This window comes from Daucus carota, chromosome 1, assembly GCF_001625215.2.
Source record: "Daucus carota subsp. sativus chromosome 1, DH1 v3.0, whole genome shotgun sequence".
NCBI lineage: Eukaryota > Viridiplantae > Streptophyta > Magnoliopsida > Apiales > Apiaceae > Daucus > Daucus carota.
The window spans coordinates 20,292,042-20,310,937 of NC_030381.2; the positions used below are offsets into that span (position 1 = coordinate 20,292,042).

An 18,896-nucleotide genomic window follows, 5' to 3' on the forward strand; every position below is an offset into this window, starting at 1 on the left:
TTAAGACTCTTTTCTCGAACACATCAAGGAATCTCCCCATAATATATTGCCACCTTAAGAAAATTTGTGATTCTTTAAGGTGTTCCCTCGACACATGATAATAATTTCACTATCAAATATTTTGTTTTTATTAAAATTTAGATGACAAGGTATAAATATTTTAAATTATTTCAATGTAACATATCTTATGAAACAATTTATATTTTCAAATTTATTTTTCTTACTGATTTTATGGATATTTTTTAAGATGTTAGTTTCAAATACGATAAAAATTACACCTTTTTGTTTTATATAATTTTAGATGATAAATTTAAAAAACAAATAAATTAATTCATTAAGTGTCCTGCTAATTTAAAATTATTAATATTAATTCATTATGCTCTTTTATAGAGATTCTGAGCCATATAATAAATGTACATGATTGTGTTCTTGTAAACTTTACTAATAAAGATTTATTATTTTGATCACTAAGGTTCTAATGAGCAACATTTTTTTTTCTCGTAATATTTAGGTTGGTGCATAATATATAAATTGTTCTACTATAAAGTTAATGCAATTTTTGAGTAAATATTATGAATTTTCAGTTTTATATATTTTTAATATTTGTTTATATTTTCACTTATCTTATCATGGATTCATTTTAGTGTTCTGGTGTAAGATCCAATATTTAAATATTAAAAGATTCTATATTTTATTATTTTAAAATAAAGATTCTATATTAGCGGCATGCATATTTTTTCTTATTATTGTTAATTACATACAAATTTGTTTTGTTCAAGATTGAAAAGTTCGATGAATAGAAGAAATGATGTAATATAAAGATGAGTTATTAATTCACTCTGTCTCTTTTGTCATGAACACTTATAAAATTGTGCATTGAGAATGAATTTACATTACCTGTTTAGGCGTTTCTTGACTTAAATTAACAATAGCCACAGCGTTATTGCAAGTAATAAGTAACAAAGATGCGACATTTCTTGAGCTAAATATTCCCATGCCTTTGTCTGTTATAATATGCTTCTAGAGCAAGTTGTTTTACACATTACTTTGCAAGCTAAACAATCTTGATTAGTAATTACTCTGTTTCACAAGATCCTCAAATGAGCAGTGAGTGACTTTTTGCGCAGTTCAGGCCCGGTGTTTTCTCCTGTGATATGTAATATATTATACTATATACGTCTGATATTAAGTATGCACTTTGATCATAAGGACTAGTCCTTGATTTCTTGACTTGAGTGCAATGTTAGATATAGCATGAATCTGAGATCAAGTAGTTCTGAAATATGGAGGAACAATGGAATGGACGTGTTTCCAAAGTCAGCAAGAGAAGAAGATGATGAAGAAGCTTTAAATAGGCTTCTACTGAAAAACTACCCACTTTTGGTAGGTTACCAAAAGGGCTGCCTCTTGGAACTGAAGTTGATGTACATGATCTTGGAACTGAAGAGAAGAAGAATTTACCGGAGAGGCTTGTCAATGTTGCTGAAGAAGATAATGAGAAGTTCTTTTTAAGCTTAGGAATCGAGTTGACAGGTAATATACATGAATTTAGTGTACTGTTCTCTATGAAGTCAGATTTTATAATTTGTATCGTTGTTGCGAGGGTTGGAATTGATTTGCCAAAAATAGAAGTTAGATTTGAGCATTTGAAAATCTGAGGCAGAAGCTCATGTTGGAAGCAGAGTAGCCACCAAGTCAGAGGCGGATCTTAGAAGGGGCAAGAGGGGGCAACTGACCCCCCTTAATTTTTTTTTTGTTAATATTATACATATTTTTAGGTTGTAAAATTGAAATTGACCCCCCTTAATTTTTTTGTGACCCCTTTTAATTTTTTTTACAAAAAAATTGACCCCCCTTAACTTCATAGTAAGATCCGCCACTGCACCAAGTCATCTATGTCCTATATATTGAGGCTCTTCCCTCCCTTGTAATATGCAGTAGAAGTAATAATAGTGTACATCTCCAGTTTCTCTGTCCTCTATTCATATTTTATTCACTGGTCCCTTATTATATATTCATGTTCTGTAATGAACTTTAAGACTAATTAATATTCTCCGTGGGTTTGTTAAGCACTACATAGTACTTTTACTCATCAATCAGATGGCCTTTGCATTGTTTTAACTTTTAACTGATGGCAGGGCAGCAGTAGGTGGGAACATGATTTTTGCAATGGGATTTGGGTTGCTTGTACTTTTTGCATTAGGTCGCTTCATCCTAGCACGAGGTATGAATTACCAAATTAATTTGTAAAACTAATCTTCTCATTTGTTCTCTATCTTCTGATCTTATTGCTTCTGTCTGGTTTGGTAGACAATGTCGCAACGTGGTGGCTAATGGGTTACTATTTATCACCCATGATGTATGGGATGAACACCATTGTTGTTTATGAATTCCTTGGACATCAATGGCACAAGGGAAATTTATATTTAAAACATGCCTCTCTTTCGTACTCGTTTCTGCTCATCTACCATCTATATGATAATAAGCTGAAGGTTTAAAATCTTTGTCACGGAACAGCTAGTTAAAAATGGATAGGAGTTGTGATTTTGAATTTGCAGGGTTTCTTCCCATATGCATACCGGTTTTGGATATGAGTGGGGGCATTGATTGACTTTGTTTTGCTACTCTACTTTGCAATCACAATGGCACTCACTTATCTTGACCGTTATGGAGAGTAATATGCCACTATTCTGCAACTGTTTCACTAGAAAAAGATTGTGAAGATGTGATTGTGTCATCCCGATGAGGTACCTGTGCTGGACGAGCTGGAAGTTGGGGTTAGAAAGCAAATTTCTGCAGCTTAATACAAGTCTGTTTATATGTCATATTGCTAGTGTTGAAACATAATTCATCTCAACTCCAATGCTGTCTTGAAATTGATCTGTAACAGGAATCCACACTCTGGCCAACGAGAACAAGAAGGAAGGGATGATTCTTCCTTTTGAATTGCACTCCATCACATTTGATGAGGTTAAGTATTCTGTCGAAATTTGTGATTTTATTTTGACTAGTTTTGGTTAGGGCTGTTCACGAACCGAGCCGAGCCGAGTTTTGACCGAACCGAGCCGAGTTTTAATTTTTTTTCTGACGAGTCGAGCCGAGCCGAGCTTTTTTATCGAACAAAAATTGTGTTCAAGCTCGGCTCGTTAACTAACGAGCCGAACACGAGCTTGTTCGCGAACAAATACAAGCCAAGCCGAGTCGAGTCGAGTCGAGCCGAGCCAGAAAAAATTAAAGACAAACCGCTAGTTGACTCTTAAAATAGCTAACCAAATAATTTTAATTTTTTTGAAACTTTGTTTATATCACTAAAATGTATATATGTTAACTTTCATACGGTTGGATCGGTAAGAAATATTTTTTAAAATATTGAAACACTATATTAGGATTAAACACTAGTTAGCGGTACTAGTTAACCTTTTACTTGACTGTTAAAATAGCAAACCATATAAAATTATTATTTTCCGAAATTTTGGTTACATCACTAATATATATATATATATATATATATATATATATTAATTATATGTTGAATTCTGAGTTCAATAACATATATAAATTATAAAAAAAAACCCAAAAATTTTGCATTTTTTCGAGCTTTAACGAGCCGAGCTCGAGCCGAGCTCGAGCCGAACATACTAAAAGCTCGGCTCGAGCTCGTTTACTTAACGAACAATTTTTTGTGTTCGAGCTCGAGCTCGTTAACTTAACGAGCCGAGCCGAACGAGCTCTTAACGAGCCGAGATCGAGCTTGTTCGCGAACAGCTCGGTTCGTTAAACAGCCCTAGTTTTGGTATTAAAATTATATTCTTAAACTTCTCCTTTTCTTAAAAGAGTATCGAAGGAGTGAGGAAAACTAAATTTATGATTTTATTTCGACTAATTTTTACCGTTCGTGAATTCAAAATTGGGACGGTAATATTTGGTAAACCTTTAGTCCAGGACACGTGTTACTAGCCGATACAACACGTACAATATAAAGAGGGTATTATGACCGGAGATGCCTATCTGTATTTTACTTATCGCCACGGCTTTCGAGAAAAACATGTCGATCACATTATTCGAATATTTTATATTATTAAACCGGACAGCACTACACAGTTTGAAAAGTTGAGCTTTGGGTCCGCCAAGGCGCTCCATACATCCACCACGTGTCCCTGGTGTACACGTCATCATGTTGTGCATAGCAGGAACTATTACAAGTATTGTATTTTAGCAGATTATATAAATAGGGTTTGTCTAATGTGTGCCCATGGGTACATGCTAAGCGCGGAAATTTTTGCATTTGGAGTATTTTGATTGGTGTGGTTGGTGCATTTGCAGGGGGTCCACCATTATTAAGAAGTAGGAGCCAATCAAAATGCTCCAAATGCAAAAATTTCCGCGCTTAGCATGTGCCCATGGGCACACCATAGGAAAACCGATATAAATAAAGTTGTTCATGTGAATAGTCTTAAGACCAACATAGATAGATCGATTGATCTGAGAATGGAAAAATCAAAGAGAAATCTTGCGCTGCTTATATTTTCAGCTTTTCTACTCTTGTTCCCTCATGTAATAATCTCCACAGCTGCTTTAGACCAAGAAAAACAAAGCGTTTCTGACAAGTTTAGAGGTTTGTATTCTGTAGTTACGTCTTCCTCCATGTCCTGTTGGCAGAAGCTTAAAACCCTCGTCAATGATGTTCAGTTACGATATTTTCCTCCCAGTCTCGAGTAAGTTTTTTATTCCTAGCCACCCATGTTCTTCTTTTTTCCGGATAGACAGATTTATGTTCTTTTTCATTGTTCGGCATGTATTTTAATACGGATATAAAATATAATTGCATAAATTATTTTTGAGAATTTTCTTTTTCGAATGAAAATTTGAACTTTACCTTTCATTCAGAAAAAAAGTTTAAAAAAATAATTTATCAAACTATATTTTATGATAGCATTAGAGTGAGATATGGAGGGAGTATGTTATTGTTATCAATGGTTTCGCTCTTTTTGCGTGATGTTGAGGGTTCGAAGAAGGCTGTGGCGAAGTGTGTTTGATTCTAATATATTTTATGTTAATGTCCATTTAAATGAGAACTAATTTGTTGTACAGATATGTGTTGGTTATGATAGTTTTCAGCGGAAAATGAGGGTGACTAATGAGAATGAGTTTCAGTTTTAGGCCCAAGGTTGAAGAAGAAATAGAGGAACAAGGGTCAAAAGAATGGATGAAAGAGGCGGTGAAGAAGAGTCTGGGATCGAGTAAATCGACGGTGGAGGAAACCGCGAAATCAGCCGCTAGTGCGGTTGGGGAAGTGGTGCACAAGACCAAGGAGAAGGTGGCAAAGAAGCAGTGTACTGGAGATGGCTGTCCTCATGAAGAACTTTAAATTTTTTGTATTCTGTTCTGTATTTCTTGTCATGTATAACAAGTTTTAGTAGTAGTACTAGTTCAAAACATGTAATGTTGATTCATTGTACAATCTTGGGTTCAGTTATTGTCACCATAGACTTTTAAACCATCTTTCTTTCTATATAGATTCAGGTATATATCATGGAGTTACATATACTAGGATTTTTTGCCCGCTACGCATGGGTAGAGAGATGATTTTTTCCGCAAAATTAATTGTGACCAAATTCTCAAAAATACTGTTTGCTATTAATTTTTTATTTTACTAATAAAACCTTTTTTTTATACAAAAGGTGTAGAGGTTGATTTGAGATGGGAGTCAGCTCCTTGGGCAGTTAAAAAGAACAAAAATTAATTTTCTTATTCTCTCTTCCCTTGTCTCTAATAAATGCTATTGTATTTAAGTGCTATTTGCCCCCATCTTAAAATTGCAAAACTGAATGGGAGAGTTCTTCTACGGCTTAGTAAAAATTATCACTGATAGTCTTCTTCACCGCCAGTGGCTCGGTTCTCTGCTTCCCAAATGAAATTCGTCAAAGTGCTGAGTCGTATCGACAGTGTTCTGGACTCGCTCCGCTTGGTTATATGTTTTAATTTTTTATATATTTATTATAATAATTATATTAAATGCTTGTATATTTATATCTAAATTTATTTATGCACACCAAAATTTTATTTAGACTTTATCCCGTTTTCCTTAAAAATTAAGAATAATTTGATTAGATATTAAGAATAGAAAAAAATACATAAATAAATTTTCAATATTATTATGATTTGACTATTCATGCGTAACTATTCGGCAATGACCGAGCGGCCATACCTCGGCTTTCAAAAATATATATTTTCAATATTATTATGATTATTAATAAACATAATAGTTGATTTAAATGCAATGAATATCATAAAAGGCCTACTTTTAAAATAACATATTATAATACTTTGCTAGTATTATATATTTATATCTAAATTTATTTATGCATTAAAATTTTATTTTGGACTTTATCTCTATTTTCTAAATAATTAGGAGTAATTTGATTACAAAAATTATGGTTAGAAAATACATGAAAAAATCTAGGATGTGCATGTAGCACCATCATAATTTTAATACTTATTTAAAACAGATTAGCATAAAAATACACTTTAACCTAAATATATGCTCTCACCGGAACAGCACCTGAACACATTGGTATCATAACAAACAATACATGGCCAGAACAAAAAAGAAGAGAAACCGAGAACACACTTGACGGATCTACTACTTCACTGAGGCTGATAATCTACGTAAATGTTTGACCAATTACATATTAACTTTCTATCCTTAATATACAATTTTTCAAGTAGACCATTTATATGACTAATTTTCAATATCACAGTAAGAGTGTCCATATCTCTCTGACTTCTTCCTCTATTATTCATCCATCTGCAACTTTATCAACTCTGCCATAAAATTATCCTCCAAATTATATACTATAATTACTAATAAAGTATGCTGAAGCATCATGAGCCAATGATGTTTGATCATATTTTCCTACTTGCATGTCGAAGAAAGTTCAAAATCTAGAGTCGAAACTTTGATTACAAATTTGTTCCCAGAACTCTTTCAACTCTGATTTGTTCATCAATCCAGTACAACATAGTCAGCCTCATCGACACACCACATCCGAATCACTTTGATTTGCAACTTTGCATATAGATAGAGTTATTTACGTAAATTCAACATGATTAATGTGTTGAAGAATTCCAAGCCTGCAGGAACACAAAACGATCAAATGTGATTATTCTTTAACCATTGATATCTAAGTAGACCTTAAAATCCCAAACTTTGCCGTATCAATATCCTATATCAGGGGCAGAGCCATTTGGATCCCAGGTACTCCATGGCTACCCCGTATCAAGGGCGGAGCTACATGGAGCCGTATATAGAATTTCTATGTTATTTGTTTTGATAAGATTAGTTAGTTGATTTGTCAAAGAAGTTATAAAATAAATTTTTAGTTCTAGACTTTGAGAAGCAAAAAAGATGAGAATTGCAACTGTATCAAAAAAGCAGATGAAAGATTGATATTTAATTTAAGAATATATATTTTGTTCAGTACAGATCTCATGATCGTACCACTGAAAGGAAAAGACACGGGCAACTTATTCCATGAATTAAAGGTATATGCATTCATTATGTTATATTCTTGCTTTCTCTTGGCTTGGTTGAATATATATTTAGTTTGTAAAATTTAGTAGTAATTCATCTGTAAGGTTGTAACATGTGTAGAAAATACTTCCTTTGATTGTCAGTGCCATTTTTTACTATCAAATAGAGCAGTTTCCATGTTATAACAGTTCCAACATAAGTTTTTACCTGCACAATAGCTAGTGAAGACACGTTACCTTCCTAAATTGCCGCTAATTTTGAGCAACTCTCCGCACATATTATGAGGACCATCAGATCTGTCTCTGCAACTGTAAAAATGTATCATAGAAAATCAGAATATGTGTGATCCGTAGGGCCAGTGGTTTCATTAAGAATCTATAGTCATAGTAGATGCTACCTGCAGCCTGCAAATTTGAGGGCCAGTGGCCCCTTCTCACTCTGACATGTACCACATCCTTCAGTTTCTCTTCTTCCTTATCACTGCTTTTCGAACTTTTGCCCCTTCCACAGCTCTGTTAACAGTAAATCAAAGATAAGACGAAAAATTCAATTCATTCATAAACAAAGCAATTAAGCTAGTAAAGAGAAGAGCATGCAATTTTTCATAACTAATGCAAGATTCTACATTTAATTTACGATACATTTTTTCACTTGCTTCCGCTTTCAGAAGCCTGAGGAGTTGAGTTATCAGAACAGATTTCAGATTCTTGCATGACATTTTTATAATCTTTCGAAAAATGTGGAAAATTATCTGCCAAGTTCCCAGGGTATTCAAGCACTTATGTAATGAAATTGTCGGAAGGAAAGCCTGCCCAGCTAGTAAAATTAGAGTTTGAGGTGTGCATGACACTTGGATTTAATTGCATGAGTTGATTCATGATGAGGTCCACATTTGGATCAAACTCAAGCAAAGAAAAGTGGTGAGTTAAAGGTCTGCATATTTGATGTGTATTGAGCCATGAAATTTTATGTTTTTGAGAGGGTAAAAAAAGAGACAAAGCGGGCAAATATGTTTTGGTGCTTATAAACTGTGGGAATGCTATATATCTAGATAGTTCTAACAATAAGCTATATCATGGGTGTACAAATCAAAATCTGTGATACATTACATTAATTGTGTAGTAAACCATTGATATTAAGGCTGCCAAAACAAAGAAAGATATATTTGAATGCTTAGAAACTATAATCTGCAGTCATGTAATGCAAGTCGGGATATAAATTCATCTCATACCAGCACCACACTTCACTGTAAAGAATCCACTTTTTGTTCATAATCCAAGCAGAAAAATTCTTCCAAACAGAACCCCTGTCAATTCTTTGTTTCTCCTGAATCATGCACCCCAACAATATTAACTAATTTAACTCATTAACTTATATATGCTAGAGCATGCTACATTCGAATACGGAGACTGGATTTTCTACCTGTATAGTTATGTCTTGTACACTTCAGCAAAGTCGACTCCATTTATTGCTTCAAGCAATTCTGAAGTTATATCCAACATCCAAGCTGCTGGATTCTGACCATCTTTTATTCAAACAAATTGGTAAGTCCAAAATCTAATACTTGTGGATTTCACTTACGATCCAGAAGTATGTTGCTGGATCTAACATCACTTTAGGTTCTAGCCCTACATCATTTTGCTCCGTAATGTGATCCTCCTGCAAATAATTGCACCCAAATACATTATATCCATCCAAAATCGAAAATACACATTACTGACGTCATATACACACACGTACATTATATCCATCCAAAATCGAATACAATTTTGCCTATATTCATATGCAAATGTACACACATTGCACCCTGGCAAAACTCGAATAAATACACCCTATGGAGGTACTGAAATTAAGTGATTAATAAATTACGCATATATTTGTTAATACACTATATTATTCACAAATAGTATGTTTATCTAAACTCATGCATTGACTCAAAACTACTGATTTGCTACAAAACAGAATGATATATATAAAAAAAAAATTGGACTACCTTGATTTAAAGGTGCAAAAATGTCACCTGGAAATGAGAATCCTTCTTCTCAGGCAAAGTCCAGACAGTTACAACAGGGCCATACACATCAATCTGCATCTTTGATTTCGTCTACATCAAAATATATCACATTATAAGTTAGTTTCAAACAATAAATATTCAAAGAAACTTGTATATACATCCCAAAATCAAGCCATTAACAATACAGAGTGCAAGAATTAATAGCCTTTTCTTTCAGCCATTTCATCAAACAGTTCACATCAAACTATAAACTGCAACAAAAACAAACTTACTATCAAAGTGTGTTCTCCATCAATTCGGAAAAGAGGAAAGAGGGTAACAAAATCTGTAAACATTTCGACTGAATGGTATATGTAAAAAGTTGTGAATCAATCAACCAAGAAGAGTGTATCAAAATCTGAGCAACTTACAAACATTGCGACTGAATGGTGGTTGAATACCTAGATCAACCGCATCTTTACCCAGCTCGAATTTTCTTTCCATCTGCGCGCAAGTAATTGGAGAAGCGGCAATGTGAATTTGTTTTGATTGATTAAAAATTTTGAATAGAGATTAGGTTGGGAACTGTGGTTGTAAGAAGCGCCAATTTGAATTTCTAAACAAAATGTTTCAGCTTTGAATTGAGAAGATATTAGGTTTAGTGTGGTACTCTCTTAATCCATCGACACGTCAATGTATTGAATGGTAGATTAGCTGAGTTTTTGGGAAAGTAGCTGGCTGCACAGTATGTTTATATTTTTTAATTCAAAACTCATACACGTTTCAGCGGAAGGAAGCAGCCTTCCGTATGTAGTCAGTGGCAAAGGATGTAGATACGGAGTTATGGGGGAGGGCTTTAAGTAATTACACCCTCAAACAGCCTTCAGGCTTTATAATATAAATAGATTGAACTCAAACAAAATTTAATTTAGGCAAGTAAAGAATTATGCAAAACAAATAGGATCATTCTGCCAAAGAATACAGAGGAATCAACTAAATCCACTATACAATCTTGATTTTTGTTCATATATTCGATTGGGTTTAGTTTTCACATCTGGGTCATTTTGTGTGAGACTTAAGTACACATCATAAACTCAACAACCAAGGAATCACCTACATAATACATATTGTTTGTAAAAGCTCAAATTGGTTTACTTCCTTCAACAGAGAGCTGTGATCAGACATTAATATCTGTACGCTTAGATCTGGCAGCGATGCTATACTCGTTGCTACTTGTGATTGCATATCTTGGGATGGTTGTGTACTTGGTGTCGGGAGTTGACATGGGCTGCTGAGGATAAAGCGTAGGCGGAGGTGTCAGATTTCGCTGTGCTGGAAGTGGTGGGAGTGCATTGTACTTGTAAGACTCATCTACCAGGCTGCTGCAATTTACCAAAACAAGGATGCCATACAAACAGGGCAATAATTAATATATGCTAAAAAAAATGGAAAAATCATAATCGCATTATGTGTTACACTAGGACTTCCCCTATGACAACTTTACATACCACATCTAGCACCAACCCGTTTCATGTCTAGCGTATACTCACATACGGGATTTGTAGGTGAAGTTTACAAATCACCTAAGCTAAGTCATATTAGCAACATTAAACAAATCTCCAGTCGACCACTCTAATAAACCACAAAACAGATTTAGCAGGATAACATAAAGTGCACAGACAAGTTTGAGACGAGCTGAAGTATCTAACATTGTGTGAGCCTGTCCCTGGGCATACTGGAACTGCATATGTCAGCCGAATGGGTGCATATACAACAAAGCTATGTCGTTGCAATCATACTAAACTTTCACCTAGGTTGCTCACTTATTTAACTTTCAGCTGATCAAACAAATGCAACATTGATTTCGTACTGCTGAATCACCAATATTAGACCCGATAAATGACACTAATTATCAAATTTAAATGGAAATCACTATTTTGTACTACGAAAGTCACTAATTTGTACCACCAAGATACCAAATATTTACAACTACATATAGTGGTTTCTCAGTATGAATCGATGATATATCATAAAAATCAAAGACGACATACCCTTAGTTATTTGAGGTAGTACTTACATACAAAAGTCGTGATGTTTTGTGGATCAATTATGGTGCACATGATAATAGATGACATGGTCACATGGGTGTAAAGAACGACTTTATCCCAAGGAAACAACGTTCATCAATGACAACGTCACCGAAAGCGGAAAAGATTAGCGTGTTTGCAATTTGCAGAGATGTGCTGGAAGAAATGAATGAGTTACTAATATATGGGATAATGTGTGTGTGTGTGTGTGTGTGTGTGTGTGTGTGTGTGTGTGTGTTAGTAAATGGAAGGTGGGGGTCAAAAAATGAGAGAGAAAACTGCAAGTTAAAAGGGAAAGAGAATGAGTGCTCCAGATCTCGCGGAATTGTTTTATCCTTAACACAAAATCATAAAATCAATATAATGATGAATTCTCGTAAGAACTTACGTTAAGGAATGAATACTGGTAAAAAGAGAAATCATAAAATAAGCTCGAAGATGGTAGATTATAATAGGGTATGAATTCAGAATATAAAACTTTTTGTCTATCTCCTACTATTGTTAAATTTTTGTTCCACAAAAGGAATTTAGTAATAGCGCTGCTGCAGCACTTTCAGATTAGAGTTTTTACTGCACAACTTTGGTGGAAGGTCATTATCATCACAGCAAAATGAAGATATATAAATGAGTGCTTGATACCTATTACAAATGACAAGCAAGATACAAATGCAATGATGTCTTATACAGTGCAGCAAAAGTTCACATGTATTCTTGAACTAAATTTAAAATATGACATGGACTTAACTTTTGGTGGAGAAGTTTAATTTGCTTACAGATGATATCTAATTCATGTACGGTAACAGGAACACTTGCATAGGCAAATCCAGCAACAATTAAAAAAAAATGGTACCTTGTACTTTTGTATAATCGATCCTCGTCACTCATTATTTCACCAGACTGTGATGAATTGTTTACAGGGATAGCCCATGGACTTGCCGCTGGAAGTTCATCTGCAAAGTATCTCCTCCGGATCAACTGAAAAGGGACATTTATGAACTTTAAATTAAATCCTTGTTCAGGCATTACCAGTTTATAAAATGTAAGGAGGAAAAGACAGACCATACGGAAAAACTTCATCACGGCTTCCTTGTCATATCGTGCTTCCTTTGCAGCCTATTATGTTTAACCTTTTTAGAATTTTATATAGAAGAGGTGAAAGTAAAAATAGGACAAAAGGGGTATTAGCAGAAGTTAAAAAGTTGTGCGAGATGAATGCACTTTTCAGTTTTCACACACACACACACACATATATATAGAGAGAGAGAGAGAGAGTCACACTCTATGGAGAACCATATTATATAGAGTCCGAGTCCAATAGAGAATACCTCTATATATGAATAAATTACATGTATCAATCCCATTACCCATCAAACATTTAATTAATAATAAAAAAGAATTCATCATTTTTGTCCAAAAAAATTGTTGAAAATTAATCATATATCCCAACTGGTTTTACTAATAGAACCATATTTGTCCAAAATGATTCTGCAGTAAAACCAAATTTAAAAATCAAAACTTTCACTTAAGTTGTAAGTGTTAAATTGTTTGTGCATATCATGTATGATTAGTATTCTACATTAGAATCAAATTTTATGCATAGGTGTGATTAATTTCAAAATTATTTAGGAGATTTTAAAGTAAATCAAATGGTTCTATACGGGACTATATAATATGGTTCTCACCGGAACAATGACGTGTGTGTGTGTGTGTCTAACATCTCACCAATTCCCATTAGAGTAAATAAAACATAGCGACACAATATAAATCTCTGGAGTTTGACTAAATATATGACCAGACCAAATTGACCAAAGGGGCTGTCATGTTTTAGGAAATAATAGCCATGCTTCTCAACAAGCTAGATTTTAAAGGTCATTGATGCATGAAATCGTAATACTTCCATTAACATATACAATCACATTAGTAACTGGACTAACCATAGTATTCTTTTTTAAACCTAGGTTAGACTTTTATGATAAATAAGCCTAGGGCACAAATTTAGCACCTGGAAGTCTGGAACAAGGAAACTACATTACACTAGTAATATTTTTAAATCTCACAATACTATCTGCAAGACAAATACTAAATAAAGTCTTTGTAGGAATATATTTGAAATTTGAAGCCAAAAGAATGCACCAGCATCCTCCAAAGGAGAACAAGTTTCCAATAGAAGACACTGAACAACAATAAACCAACACAGTTCGATGCATCTGTAGTTTTTTAATATTTACCTTTTCTTTTTCAGATTAATTAATAGCTTTATGTTAAAACTTACCGCTATAAGGCCTCCACCACCAGGAAAACTCTCAGTTAGCGGAAGTTCATCACTTGATGAAAGCAAACCCTGCTTCTCTACCCATTGTCGAGCTACGTCAACAAGATTGCCACTGCTTCCTCTTGTACCTTCTTTTGCAGCAATATCTGCTTTGTTACCAATTACAAGGTATGGGACAGGAAGGCCACCTGGACCTCCAGATCTTAGTGGAGCTGAAAATGTTCCATTTGCTGCAATCTCAACAGCCCAACTCTGCAGACTTGATTTTGTCCTTCTCTGAGAGAGATCATAAACAAAAATTACACCTGCCAATAAATATCATCAAAATAATTAATTATTTGCATGAGTCCCATAGTTTACCAGATAATATACAAATTGCATAGCTTTGAAAAGATAATCAGGCTCCAGTTGCTTTTCGAAACTGCACAAGCACGAAGGTTCACCTCTTACCATTGATTTGGGAATAAAAAAGGGACCGACAGTCTTTGTATCGCTCGTGTCCTGACACATCCCAAAGTTCAACAAAAAAGTCTCTCTCAGTGTCACCTTTAATGCTATTTGAAGAGCTACTAGAACTTCCATGAGTAGTATGCTGGGATATCCGAACAAATAAGAATCTGAGAATGTTGAATGAGTCTAAAATTGTACGAAATAGATAAACAATGACCTACTTTAACCCCAACATTACAGCCAATTGTTTGAGGAGGACGTGCACATGAAGAACCTTTTGTAATAAGATGAACAAGAGAAGTTTTTCCAACACCTACCAGAAAGAAAAAGATTTATACGGAGAACAAAGATATTAGTATGCTTGAAAGCATCTTTATGGATTGCGGCTGATGTAATACCAACTGAACACAAATTTTCAGTTCTTTTGCACCTTTCCAAGAGAGTAAAGATTGATGAGAAAAAACAACCAAACTGAACTTGAAAAAAACAGCAATGGTTATTGGTCTGGTAATAGTTTTGATATCTAGTCCAACCTGCCTTCATAACAACTTGGAAGCGAATAAAAATTTAAATACATATAATTCATTATATACCTGATTTAAAACTGAAGATATACCATTTATAAAGTGAACTTTTAGGAGCCGGACAAATGGTTTTAGGTTCTAATTTTCGTTTGACTTCTAAAAATCACACACATCTAGTTTCATTGCGGTTTGAGTTTAAAAATGCAGCACACTTCCTACATTCAATAAATGAATCCCATATTCTAATTTCTACATACTGATAGTACGGTACGGATTCATTTGTATTTATTATAATTACCTCGAATGGTGTGATTACAAATACTAATAGCACGCTGATTAAATTATAATATCAAAAATAAACAGTGTCATTTCATATCATCCAGCAACTGGGCTCTGCATAAAAACTATGACTTATTGACTTGTTGGAACCTTGGATAGGTTAAAAGCAATTTCACTGTACTATTCACATAATATCATCGCACTATAGTCTATACTACTTGGATTCAAAGCACCGCTTCCAACTTCTGGAACTAAAGACTTCATAACAAAAACTTGTAACAAAATGCAACTTTGAATCAACTCAAGATCATAATGCAATGAAAATGATATATACCTGCATCACCCACAACAAGAACCCGAACCTGCCCGCTCGGCAGCACACCATTCTGTTCTTTGTTCTCTTTTTCGCTTCCCCTCCTCCAGAACATGACTTCTTCTTTATATCCCAACCCACAACCACCTCTCTCTCTCTCTCCCCCCCTCCCTCTCTCTCCACCTCTCCCAACCTCACCCTCTCCCTCCCTCCCTGTCTCTCTCTCTCTCTCTCTCTCTCTCTCTCACACACACACACAGACACACAACTAAAGACCCCTAACAAAGCACAAGTCTTAACACAAGCAGAAGTGATCAATCAAATTCGCACTAAACACTACTCATACAAAATTCAAATCAAATCATAATTAAAACCCAAGATTTAGAGCAAATAAGAAAACACTAATCACCAAACAGATCTAACAGTAAAGAATAAACTGGGCCACCACAAGTTTCAATTTTTAACTGAGATAACACAAGAAGTAGCTGCTCTGAACATTAAAAAATATCCAAGTCGTTATAAAAAAGGAAAATCAAGAAACAAGAACTTAGCTTGGCATTCTTTACCAGTAACCAAGTTTATTTCAGCGGAGAGAAACCAAGTTTTTTGAAGCCAGCGAAAATCGAGACTGACAGTTTGAACATGTAGCGGACAAAAAGCAGTTTTATTTTTTACTTTTTTTTTGGGGGTTTTGATTTTTTATATAAACTCAAAATCATATCATCAATTTATGTAAATCGGAAATCAGATTTAATCCGTAAATATACTGTTCTAAATTAATCGGATAATAAAAATTAATCATATCATCAATTGGAATTAATTAAATATTATTTACAAAATAATAGTTAATATCATATATCTTATAAAGTTAAAATAACATAAATTTATATATTACTAGAAGGAGTGTTCGGATAAAAATTCTCTGAAAATTTTGAAAATTTTAGCATGCACCAAAAACATTATTCAAATGATCCATCTCATATTTCAAGTTTTTCTAGCAGGTATAAGTATTTTATTTATATTTGAAATGATTAAAACCGGTTATTGGATTTTAATGAAATGCGATTAGCCTTATACAATTTTGAACAGAACTTCAACCAATCTTTTTGACTTGAGTAAACTCTTTGAAATATATTTTCTTGAATAAAATATTTTGAGAATTAGAAATATATTTTTGAGAGCTTAAAATAGTTTATTCAGTAAAAATAAATTGTGTAAATTGGAATATAGGGGCCGTTTGGGTGCGTTAAAAATAAGTGCTTCTCGATTAAAGTAAAAAGTGAAACATAAGTTAAAAACAAGTTAAGACTTATAAGTGGTTAGAGTGATTGGGGAAAAACAGAAACTCTGAAAAAAAAAAACTAGCATTTATAATTTCTAAAAACTGCTTCTATTTTTTTACACAAACATGTCAAGAAAAATAGAAAACAACTTTTTTTTTTAAAAAGTACTTATTATGGTGGCACATAATGACTCTATATTCCTTTGTTCAAACTACTTTTACATTTGTTTTAGCAGTTGGGAAACAAGAAGATATTATTAAATGCTTTCAAAGAAAAGATATTATTAAATGATACATATTTTTCGATGAATTACGGTTTAAAATTCTTGACTCATCGAATAAATGTTAAAAACATTAGTAAAATAAGGGATATCTTTTATATTTATATATGACATATAAATATATTTGGAAAAAATATTTTTAAGATAGATTTGACCATTGACTTCGACTAGATCAATTAAATAATATGAAAAGCATTTCACGTGTATTTAAATTTTATGTTAATTAAACAAATATCAAAATAATATTTTATTTAAAATATCCTTTCAGTTCTATTTTAATTATTGTCTAATATATTACCATACGCATATTTAAAGATAAACTTCAGTTATACATACATCAAATATACAAACTCAAGCAAACATACATCAAATGCACAATTAATAAAACACATATATCAAATCACAATTCAAAGTAAACCTAGTGGCATTCACTTTTACCATCTTTATATTTATCATTTCATTCACTTTTACCATTTTTATATTTATATTTATCATTTCATTCACTTTTACCATCTTTTGATAAACTATATTGATTTTAATTATTAAATTTATTATTATTATTTTCTGGTTATTAATGAATCGTATTTGTTTCAGGTAGCGTGTTCTTACAAGTTGGGACGTTTTCTTTTCGGACATTAAGGTCTAGTTGTTTAAACTTCTGGAGACATTTTCATGTCTTTCGGTTAGATGATAAGTTTTTTTGAATGAAAAAAACTCCTCGGAGTATTGGCGTATATCAATACGAGCAAGTGTATTTTCTGTCCAAAAAAAACAGAGTAACATACATATAAATGAGACTAAAACACAGTATAAAACCAAAAATGAGAGTAAAACATAGATTCCATGATTTTTCATATATATATATATATATATATATATATATATATATGATTGAATCGCTTGTAGTGGTGAAATGCAGCCCAAATTCACCTAAAATCACAACCTAATTTCGCTAATTCGTGTTAATCAAAAACGGCTTCTCTTCGATGACTCTGTCATAAAAAATGAATCGATTTTATATTAAATAGTTAAAAACTAGTTCCCGTAGCATTTTGTTGGTATTAAAAGGTCTGACGTCTCATGTAACGTTCTATATCTATAAATAAAACATTATTTTAAATACGTTTTTAAGTGGTATTTGAAGTCTTTTTACATAATGTGATATTTGGAACATTAATTGTTAAATTTGTGTTATTTGAGATTTCATCTGTGTATTCCGCATGTCCAGGTCGAAATATATATGTTCATTTGAATAACTCGTTTGTTGCACGTCCGAATATTTTTAAAAAAATATACTATTATTTGATTTATTTTATGCATTATCTTACTAATATTTTATACACTAATGTATACACGATTAAAGTTAAAAAATTTATTTCAGTGATATTTTAACAATTATGTTTTCATTTGAACAAAAATTAAGATGTAGAAAAAATAGTTATGAATTTTATAATATGAACTCATATTCTATTTACAAAATCTCCTTTTATTTAATTTTGAGCATAAAAGAAGTATTTGATTTAGAATCTAAAAAGAATAGGATATGTGTTATATTTACAAAACCTACTCTTCGTTTGATTTAAAAAATCTAAAGTTTTATTATTATATAATCTTTAGCGTTTATCAAATAATAAAATTTAACAGTTCTTATTTATTGTGCGGTATTTTTGAATACATAAACAACAAAATCGTGTTCTAATTGCAAAAACCTCCGTCTATTATGGACGGAACATAAAAAATTAGGACATGTGTGTAATTTACAAAATCTACCTCGATTTAATTAAGAATGTGAAAAACGTAAATTTTGTTGTATACTTAAATATTGAATGTAAATATATTTTAATATTATGTTACCAAATATTCGTATTTTTTATGTGATAT

The 18,896-nt window shown here is 32.8% G+C and overlaps 2 protein-coding genes and 1 non-coding gene across 5 annotated transcripts; 1 reads left to right on the plus strand and 2 right to left on the minus strand.

Annotated features, from left to right (window-relative positions):
- Window positions 1–4,340: 4,340 nt before the first annotated feature.
- On the plus strand, window positions 4,341–5,500 carry LOC108198230 (uncharacterized). Its single transcript, XR_010289176.1, has 2 exons — window positions 4,341–4,715; window positions 5,155–5,500. It is a non-coding gene; the product is annotated as an uncharacterized LOC108198230 (transcript).
- Window positions 5,501–6,450: 950 nt separating this feature from the next.
- Window positions 6,451–10,349, minus strand: LOC135152439 (uncharacterized). Its single transcript, XM_064092757.1, has 8 exons — window positions 9,959–10,349; window positions 9,821–9,873; window positions 9,555–9,638; window positions 8,957–9,193; window positions 8,766–8,860; window positions 7,932–8,046; window positions 7,742–7,842; window positions 6,451–7,134 (listed from the first exon to the last, which is right to left on the minus strand). The coding sequence occupies exons 1-4, from the start codon at window positions 10,029–10,031 to the stop codon at window positions 9,092–9,094; spliced, it is 312 nt and encodes a 103-aa protein (XP_063948827.1). The 5' UTR covers window positions 10,032–10,349; the 3' UTR covers window positions 6,451–7,134; window positions 7,742–7,842; window positions 7,932–8,046; window positions 8,766–8,860; window positions 8,957–9,091.
- A 122-nt stretch (window positions 10,350–10,471) lies between these two features.
- LOC108204713 (small GTPase LIP1) lies at window positions 10,472–15,633 on the minus strand. 3 transcript variants are annotated; one of them, XM_017374279.2, is made up of 7 exons: window positions 15,474–15,633; window positions 14,558–14,649; window positions 14,337–14,478; window positions 13,887–14,191; window positions 12,674–12,727; window positions 12,465–12,589; window positions 10,472–10,906 (listed from the first exon to the last, which is right to left on the minus strand). In XM_017374279.2, the coding sequence occupies exons 1-7, from the start codon at window positions 15,565–15,567 to the stop codon at window positions 10,705–10,707; spliced, it is 1,014 nt and encodes a 337-aa protein (XP_017229768.1). In that variant the 5' UTR covers window positions 15,568–15,633; the 3' UTR covers window positions 10,472–10,704. The 3 variants fall into 3 exon arrangements, with proteins under 3 accessions (XP_017229768.1, XP_017229767.1, XP_063948822.1); XM_017374278.2 differs by having other exon boundaries at window positions 10,472–10,909; window positions 15,474–15,632; XM_064092752.1 differs by lacking the exon at window positions 14,558–14,649 and having other exon boundaries at window positions 10,472–10,909; window positions 13,887–14,162; window positions 14,247–14,478; window positions 15,474–15,612.
- Window positions 15,634–18,896: the final 3,263 nt, after the last annotated feature.